Here is a 9,495-nt window from a genome sequence, read left to right as displayed (position 1 = left end):
CAGCAATCAAAAATGAAAAGGTTAGCCTAGAATATAGGCCTTAAAACTCCTACACCTTTCCCACGAGGATTAATAAGAAAGTCAACATTCATTAAGACTTTTGCATCTATATTAAAAGTTGTAAAAATAGCAGAACTAATCAAGACCACTGTAAGCTTCAACCAATGCATCCCCTAAGCTTCTTCAGAAACACATAACCAATTCCTCAGAAACATTGCAGGGAATGGGGGATGTGAATTTCCCCTTGGGATTAATAAAGTATCTATCTATCTATCTATCTATCTAACTTAACATCACTACTACAAATTAAAACTCCAACAGACATTGATAATTTTATGAGGACTGCACAAGTGAACCTGCAAAAACATTTGCATTTAGAAATAAGCGGGGATGACCTTTGAAAGCAGAATGACCTAAAACCAACAGTTTGGTCATTGATCACCACTCCATGTCAACTTGACAGCTGTTAAGAGACAATGAACCAAGCTGAACAGAAATAGGGTACTGAATGGGTGGACAAACAAGGATAACAAGAAGATTGGCCTATTGTTTGAGCTGGAGATGGTGTTCCTTCATCTATGGTTTCAATGTCATTGAATCCTGGAAAAATCTTGGGAGATACCATCTGGTCCCCTGGTGCCATTGACATGTACAGCTGTATATCATTAGGATAGCACTGAAATGCAGCACAACTTACCATGCAGCATAGTCAATCACTTTGGCAAGAAGTAATAGAACAGATACACACCATTCAGAAATAGACAAGGAAAAAATGATGCCAAACAGTATAGCAATTGGCTGCAGTCAAATCCACAGCAGAATCTCATCCAATTGTGGACAGACCTCCGCCACCATCTCTATACAAAGTTCTGCAACAATCAGATCAGCTCCTCTGTCAGACAGGCAGCATGAACATACTGCATCTGTTGTAGGCATGGCCACTACCCCAAGCCATGAAGTATCAGATCCTTTCACAGGAGGCACCTAAGAGTTACTGTGTAAAGCAATCTTTGTTCAAGACCAGCATGTCAGTTTGAACACTCAGCAATCACAAGAGAAGCCGTAAAGTTATGTTTAGAATGATTTATGTGTTGGGAAAGTGATGAATAGCATGGAGGGAAGGTGAATGTCTTTCACAGAACACAGTGATTAACCAATTGGTTTATTTGATACAGAACACTTTACAGAGTATGCCATTACTAGGATACATTTCTAGAATGTAGGAGCTACAAAGCAGAGATAGTATGCAGCAAGAGTTGCACATGGCTCTTAATCCCTTAGGATGCTGGCCTTCTCAGTTTTCAAAAGATTGATATGACACAAGCAATATGGATGGGTAATATGGGATTTCAAAATCAAAAATTACAAGGTTTACAAAATACAACTTGAAATTGAAACTAAAGCATGAATAAAAAAAGGATCAAGTCAAAACAAGAATGTATTTTACTATGCAATATAATAATATAATGAACAAGATACTGCCTAGAAACAAATTGGCAGAATTCCAGAAAGCTAATGCAAAATTTAGAAGAGCCCATTAAACTTGAAGAATGTTTTTGCAAATGAAAATTGTAATGTGGTCTTTTCATTTAAACATTATAAAAGAGACCCCCCCAGACTTCAGTAAGAAAGTACAAAACTAAAAAAAGGCTCACAAAGTTTGCCAAGATTTATTTATATATAACCACACAACCAGACCCCTACAGTAGATGCAGAAATAAAGCATTTATCATGTGAAACAATGACTCAATTCACCAGAATATAATTCTCTGAACACAGAATTTCATTTTGATACAAAGTGACTTTTCACACTACAAAGCAGCAAATTCCAGCCTACAAAATGAAGCATCAGCTCTGTTACAGCCTGGTTTAAAATAAATAGTAGTTACAACCAATAACAAGCTAGCAAAAAAACATCCACTCAAGAAAAACTACCCAGTGGTAAATAATCTACTGGTGTGTGCATGATTTCAGAAGACATTTCAAGGGACCTGCTGCTAATTTACTAAAAGGTATTGCGTCTGATACAGCGAGCACTTTACATAGAAAATATGCATATTTACTGCAAAACTCCATTTAGGTAAAAATCCACTCTTGTATGCAAGAAGCTGTCAATGTGAAGTCCCCCTTATATCTGTTAACTTCATTGGTCAAGATGGTATACTTAAACTATTTTTTAACATTGTACTTAACGGAATAAATTACAAATGTATAAGTGGATCTGCTAAGTCAATTTGCTCATTCTACTCCAGCATATACACAACTAGAGAAATACTCCACCCAAAAATTGTTATTTACCCCCTTTAGTGTTTAGTGATGACCAAGGAAAAAAAAACATTTTCACACAGAATGGAGAGGAATTTGACAAAGCCAAATGTGACCAATGCTGTACAACAGCAAATGAAGAAAGTTCAGGATGGGGAAGTGGAAAAAAAAAAAAAAATGACATAAGTCACATTGGATAACTAATCACATGCTCAAAACACGCATTTTCACTAAATTCATTGATAGTTATGAAAATATCAGTACCCATTATAGACAGGAAACAAGTCATTGTCCAAGTTTTTCGGGCAGTTGGCAAACTAATGTAAAAGTGTATCACTGCCATCTACTGGGCTGGAGTTGTGAGCAGAGACCCCAGATGCACATCTTAATTTAAGGTATAGGTGGTATCTTTAGGCCAAATACTATTTCAACTATTTAGATCAATTACAATAAAAAGTATATTAGGGCAAGGTGGACAAGCTCCTATCCCAAAGATTAATTCTTCAAAGACCTTCTCTGAACGTCATATGCTGTACATGCCATCAACATGGGATATACTGCTTCAGGAAAAATGCATTTTATAAAAATGAACCATGATTCCAATTATTGAATAATCCAGGCCTGTGTGTTCAAGATGTAACTACATGAGAATTGCTTCCTATCAATCTTTCCCACCACCACCAAATTTCATAGGGTCATTTTTTTTGTCCCAGGTTTGTTACCCATATGATTAAACTGATGGTTAAGGCTTTTGATTTCCCTTTGAACGCAATGCTATTTTACAAACTCTTAAGGCTAAGCAACTATTTAACTAGAACTGTCAGCTACCTCATCTCAGGAAAACCTACAGGACAGAACAAAAGGTACCTATAACTGACTGAACTAAAAATCCTCCTCACCTCTACTAAGTGGTCAAGAATCTGACCAGGATGAAGCACAAGTAACTTACATTTGTCAGATATGCCCCGATTTTCCAGCAATACTATAACAATATTTTAGTAAAAAAGGACTTTGTACATTAAGCATACATCTGAATAACCTCAGTTACGAGACATCCCTACTTTCTATATCACTTGCTATTGTACACTAGTAGCAAACAGTGGTTTGTATCAAGCTTCTGCTGCAACACAATTAGAAACTTTCTTGGCCATTCCTAAAAACTAAATGGGGTAACACTGGGTTCAGCATTTATTCTCTCTCCCCAACCCCCAGAAAAAAAAAAAGCCCTAGCTTGCATGCTTAACTGTTACACCGGATGTAAAAACCATGCCAACATTCTAAAACTGAATCTGGCAAGCAAGGTCACAAGGGACAGAGACCAGTCCAGCATTACCTGGTCAGAACAGTACGAGAGTAGCAGCTGAAACTTTAACAAAGTCACCTCTTTAGACCCACTGAAAAATTCACACAAGGTAACAGATTTATAAATGGCACTTAAAATAGAAATGCCAAAATAGCCTAGGGTAAAGGAGTATGACTTGTAAGTGTATAGCCACCAAACACTTTTATTCAAGATCACGGGTTCCTCTTTCAAATTTTGGAAAGAGTTTAAAGGTACCCAACCCTTTCAACTAAACGGCATAAACATCTGTGATGGTGGCAGTTAACTAAAAAGGGGGGTGGATTATGCTAATGCTTAGAACCAGTAGGGAATTTCTACAGTGATTATCTTAACTAGGGAATATACCTGGGTAAAATCAACCATTAAATTCCTACTACTGCTAACATGCCACACTAGCATAAGGGCTTGGACCTCCTTACTGAAAAAGGTACATTCCATTTGCTCAATAAAAACATTATATAAAAAATAAAAAAACCACCACACACCACAGTATTACCCAAGTTTATTTAAGCCCAGCCCCATACAGGTTTTCCCCAAAATAAATACATGCAGTACAATATGCATTCTAGTATACCCAAAAAAAAAAAAAAAACTCCTGTACCCAAGAATTTTTTTGGGGCATTTACTATTTCTAAATCAGAACTTATGCAACTTTAGGTAGTTTTAACAAAGGAGGTTCAAATAGTTCCCGTAATCCAACTTCTTGTTCAATTATACGAGGAATTTTCCGCTCATTGAATAATCCAGATAAATTGCATTCCACTTTACTGTGAATACGAAAATGCAACTTTTGCTCAAATAATGCACGGAGGTCCTCTTCAATCACTGGTGCTTTCTGGCTGCTGCTTCCACCTAGCCGCTTTTGCCAGGATTTGTCAGGTCGTTTCTGTTTCACCTGTAGGGGAGAATTACAATGTCCTATGGTGTCATTTGTCCAATACTTTAACAGTTAAAAGTAGGAATTCTGTACTACTCAATTCATGACTTCCTTATTACAAAGCACAAAAATGAGAGAAGCTATAAAAGTGAACTTAACTGCTCCTTTAGAGACTGTATTCAGTTTATAAAAAAACCAACATCTTTATAACACTAACTCATGACTTCATAGAACTTTAACCTATTAGCCTTGGCTCATAAGGACTGGAGGAGTGGTCACAAGGGTCTCAACAAGAGTTGTAATCGTTTAAGGGTCAAATAAGCAGAAATAAATAAATGTCACTCTAACTTTGAGCTGAAGCTTTTGTCCACTTGAAGTCTGGGAAATTAACCCGGGTGGGGGAGGAAAGCCACTTTAACAGAAGTCTCATTATAAACTAAAATTGCAAAGTTCCAACTTGCCTCCTTTAAACACAGGCCACTTCCCAAATCTGCCTACCTCAGTATCTTTTCTGAACAAATGTGGTCTCTACAGACATCCTAGCAATTTAAAAAAGCCAGGGGGTGGGAGGAGAAGGTTTAAAACACCCCCAAAAACAAAAAAAAAAACTTACTTTAACCAGCTTACGATCAGGATCATGACTAACAAGATGTCTCAACAAGCTCTCCTGTAAAGTTTGAAAAGGTAGTTTAAATATAAACACTTCGCCCATGATCTACAGAAACTCCTCAAAAACAGGCACTTACCCGCATGGCAAAGACCTTAGCACAGTCTGGGTAATAGCAGGAATACTTGAAGAGCTGCAAGTGTTCTTTACGAATGTGATGCTGAAGGTTAAATGTGGTGGTGAAGTATATCTTGCAGTCTTTAATTGGACACAGCAAAACCGGCTTCTGTAGCGCATGACTACGTTTGTGGTTCCGCAATGTTGCACACTTTTTGAAGGTTTTTTGGCACTGCTGGCACCTATATTCAACTAGACACAGACTAGTCACTACACCTTGACAAATTCATACCAGTTCCTTCATTGTTTAATAAAACCTTTAAAAACAGTAGTCACCAATTGCTTGATATAGCTCTGCAAAGCACAAAGACCAAAGTAAACAAGGAACTAAACTGGACCATTCTTTCAATTAACTTTTTAGCAAAGGTATCTAAAAACCTTGCTTTTATTGCTAATCCCAGTCTTCCTTAATCCATATGGGATATTTGGGGAGCAGTTTATAAATCATACAATCAGCCCATTTAATCCCTCCTAACCTACCAAAATCAATTCAGAACCCCCTGCTTATTCAAGGCACTACCACACCCAGTTTACATACATTAACCTTTCAACCCAGAAGAGGCCACTTTTACAAGTCAGAATGCAAATAGAATTTCCAGGCTTACACCAAAGGGAATCTATTTAGAAAAAAAATTTAGCATGTGCCTAAACTCCATTTCAGATATACAAGTTTACTTGAATTAGTGTGTACCACTCTTGGATCCTGCAACCAAACATCAGGCTAAAATTGAACCCAAGTGCTTAAAAAGTGAATCTTACCAGGATGCAATAGACGGTGCTTCTGAAGTTTAGTCCAGTTGGCAGCTACAACTGGACATTCTGCAACCTTGCATGCATAACCTGAAAGTTATTAGGAAATCGTAGCCTTAGACTGCCAGTTAACTATGGTGAAGGGTGCGAATTTATTGGCCTCTATCAAGACCATCATGGTGCATTTTTTTTTTTTTTTTGCAGTAATCCAACATATACAGCCATAGAGAAAGTTTTGACAGATTCCAAAATACCTTTATGGGTCTTTTCATGGGCCTTTCGTAAAGCTGCAGTTTCAAATTTCTGCCTACATTTCTCTTTCTGGCATCTAAAAAAAAGAAATATTTCCCTTCATACTATAGGGGCAAAGTGAACATTTGACAGATTAAAACAAAATGTTTTGATCATACCCAGGGGATATGAACAAGTTTAAATAAAATAAAAACCAGTAACGTTTATGCACGTGTAATAGATCACATCCCTCATGGCATAATTATACAAGGACTACATGCTCCAGTTGATTCCTAGAAATCCCCATTTGGCCACAGCCAACATGTACAATAACCTGCTTAATCGGGTATAGTAACAAGTTAGTATGACATGGTTGCCTTACCTCCGCTCAACTGAAGTTGATGCTTAACCTGGGATGCTCTGAGAGCAAGATTCAAGCCTATTACAGCCAAATGCATTTCAAGCAAAGATAATCTTTGCAACAGTACAAGTATGATGATTCAGAGTAAGAAAGGAAAACTTACATTACCTGAACAGAGGGGCAGATACATGCTCATTCAAATGAGATTTGAATGTTTTACGCTTCTTAAAGCTCTTGCCACAACCCTGGTAAAAGCACTAAAGCAAACAATATTTGTTACTCTTCACTTTATTCTAGCAAAGCATCGGTTTTGATAGTAACAATTACTTCGCAATAAAGACTATCTAAATTCAATACAAGGAATTAGACATTACCACAGCTCCACCTGCTGTCCATACCTTGAAGTAGCTATCCTTCTCCCCATGGGTATATTTAACATGTCTCTTAAGAGAGTCTGGTGTAATGAAGGATTCACTGCAACCTACATACGAGCATCTGAAATGAAGACCGGTCAAAGTAACCAAGGATAAATCAGTTATATCCACATGGATTAGGCTGTGCAAATTTCATCAATGCTCATGAAGGCTTAGATATTAGTAAACACAGTATGAGCAATTCCCACATTATATGGACAGTGTGCTGACAAAGGTAATTGCCCCTTATTTCTGTATAATACAGCACTTTCAAGTAGTGTATTTACCCAGCTGGCTGGAATTCCAGACAAAATATTTTAAGGACTGATCTCTAATTTCAACTGTTCTGCAATTTAAGTTGTACAAAGATTGATTGCGTTTGCTTCTGCACCCCACCTACCTCAAAAGGTTAAACAGGAGATTTAAAAACCCACACCACACACGAATGACATGAACACCTCACAAAACTAATGTAATTGTCACGTGTACTATTGTACAAGTTTTTGCAATAGACCAGTACCTCAGGAAAGCAAGAGGTGTTTTTTTATATATAAAAAACTACTGATGAACAATTGAGCGCAGCACATCACAGCTTAATACATTCTAAACATGCACATTATATATCAGGCTTCGCCTTGCATTGGACAATGGGTTCTGGTTATTTAAGCTGTTAGTAAATTAACTAGCAGGTTCACAGTTCCAACACCAAGCAAGTAGCGGGACCCCTGGATTTGGGGGTCTGATCTGATTGTTATCAACTGTCCCCATTAGGACTCAAGTTAACAAGCAGAAAAGGCGATTCAATTGAAAACCAGAACAGGGTTGCACACAACAGGATAATGACCAGCGTAATAGACCACAAGATCAATTACAAGGAAAATGAACAGTATATCATGTAAAGTTTAAATATTTAACTAGAATAATGACGAAGACGTTAGGAGATCACAATTCCAGACGTCCGGTAAAAGGTCAGATCCTCCATTCCGACATGTTGGCTTTTATCTAACGTACTGGTCCCATTCATTTATGCGCTCATCTTTGGCTAATTAGGTAATTGGTAACCCCAACTACGTTCCCAGCCTTACTCTTCGTGAGACTTCTCCGGGTTGTCACGGCCCTTTTCACCATTTCAAATTGGATTTTTCCCAGTCCACTAAATATGCCGAGACGCCTAGAAAGGTTAAAGAGTTCAAAAAGAAGCTACAAAAGGTGTCAAATGAACAGGGGCGTTCATTATTTATAACCTGCTTAAACGGCCGTTGGCATTTGTCAGTGAGAATAAAGAGAACACGGCTCTTTTCTATTATCGTGACGCAAAGTGCATTTTTTTTCTTTTTTTAAATTGGGCACCCAAAGGGTTCATTAACATTAAGGAACTACAGGTAACTATGCTGCAAAGCCCACTAACTTTAAAGTTAGTATTTGTGGTAGGCCAGTCTAATTTAAAATCCAAAAATTACGTAACCGGGGCGGCGGCCCCACCAATTCGCGTCACAATAATAGAAAGTATTAACACATGCCCTCACCTAAACCTGAACATACCGAAGGTTAGTCATATACTCACTTGAAATTTTTTACTCCACTGTGAGAAAGCATATGGCGTTTCAAATGCGCCTTCCGCGTAAACCGCCTTCCACACTCTCCAACATCACAACCATACAGCTTCTAGAGCAAAAAAAAATAAAATAAAAAGGATTAGGTAAACGGCACAGTAACGTATAGGCCACGAGAAGTGAAGCTCCGGATTACCTCTCCTGTGTGTGCTGTGCGATGCTCCAGCAGGCGCCACTCCCGCGTAAAGGTGGCCCCGCAGCCCTCGTGGTCACAGCGAAACGAGCCCGCGTTTCGCTGCATTTTGCAAAGCACGGTAGACGCGCGTCACGCGCCACTTAAATGCGCGCGCGAAGCTGACGGTACCAATTAACGAGCTGGAGGAGGCGGTACTGACAGGTAAAGTGCTGCAGTTTTACACGCTCCGCTCACCGTGTTGTACTCTGTATTCGTGCCTGCTACGTACAGGTTACTTAATTTTGTATTGAAGATGACGCAATAAAACGGTCGTTTTAGACATGTGTTACACATCAGTAAAACTAGAATGTTTCGGGAAACTCTGAACGGGGATTACCGCCTTGAGTGAAGGTAGATGATTGTCAAGGCCCGGCCAATTATCTGCCACTACGATGTGATCATTAAACACAACCCAAAATGGACAAAAGCTGGCTCATGGAAACGTCCTAGGGATAGGTTTCAATAATGGCAATCTAATGGTTTTTGAAAAGCTTAATCCAGTTCTGGGTTGCTGGAGATGCAGAACTTTTGCCAACAACTTTGGCCACTAAGCAGGAATCAAATGTCGATAACGTCTCGCAATGGTTCAAAGTTTTTAATCTTCTTAATTTTTACAAATATGAGAGGAAAACTGAATGACCTGAAAAAAGTAGCCATGTGGGTTGGGGTGGGGGCATTATAACT

At 38.5% G+C, this 9,495-nt stretch overlaps 1 protein-coding gene across 1 annotated transcript; it reads right to left on the bottom strand.

Annotated features, from left to right (window-relative positions):
* Window positions 1–4,091: 4,091 nt before the first annotated feature.
* Window positions 4,092–9,023, bottom strand: si:dkey-208k4.2 (uncharacterized protein LOC570186 homolog). The gene is made up of 9 exons (XM_039740430.1): window positions 8,773–9,023; window positions 8,588–8,688; window positions 7,009–7,105; window positions 6,779–6,867; window positions 6,273–6,346; window positions 6,028–6,108; window positions 5,231–5,460; window positions 5,098–5,151; window positions 4,092–4,502 (listed from the first exon to the last, which is right to left on the bottom strand). Exons 1-9 carry the CDS (start codon window positions 8,875–8,877, stop codon window positions 4,251–4,253), a joined length of 1,083 nt encoding a protein of 360 aa, XP_039596364.1. The 5' UTR covers window positions 8,878–9,023; the 3' UTR covers window positions 4,092–4,250.
* Window positions 9,024–9,495: the final 472 nt, after the last annotated feature.

The sequence above is a fragment of the Polypterus senegalus genome, chromosome 17 (genome assembly GCF_016835505.1).
Source record: "Polypterus senegalus isolate Bchr_013 chromosome 17, ASM1683550v1, whole genome shotgun sequence".
NCBI classification, from domain to species: Eukaryota; Metazoa; Chordata; class Cladistia; order Polypteriformes; family Polypteridae; genus Polypterus; species Polypterus senegalus.
Note: the sequence above shows the minus strand (reverse complement) of the source record. Positions and strands in the feature narration are given on the sequence as shown.

Coding starts and splice junctions, on each gene's coding strand:
- si:dkey-208k4.2 (XM_039740430.1), bottom strand. CDS start 8,877: ATGCAGCGAAACGCGGGCTCGTTTCGCTGTGACCACGAGGGCTGCGGG. Junction 7,106..8,587: donor AGTGGAGTAAAAAATTTCAA/GTGAGTATATGA, acceptor TCTTCATTTCAG/ATGCTCGTATGTAGGTTGCA. Junction 4,503..5,097: donor CTGATCGTAAGCTGGTTAAA/GTAAGTTTTTTT, acceptor TCTCCCCTACAG/GTGAAACAGAAACGACCTGA.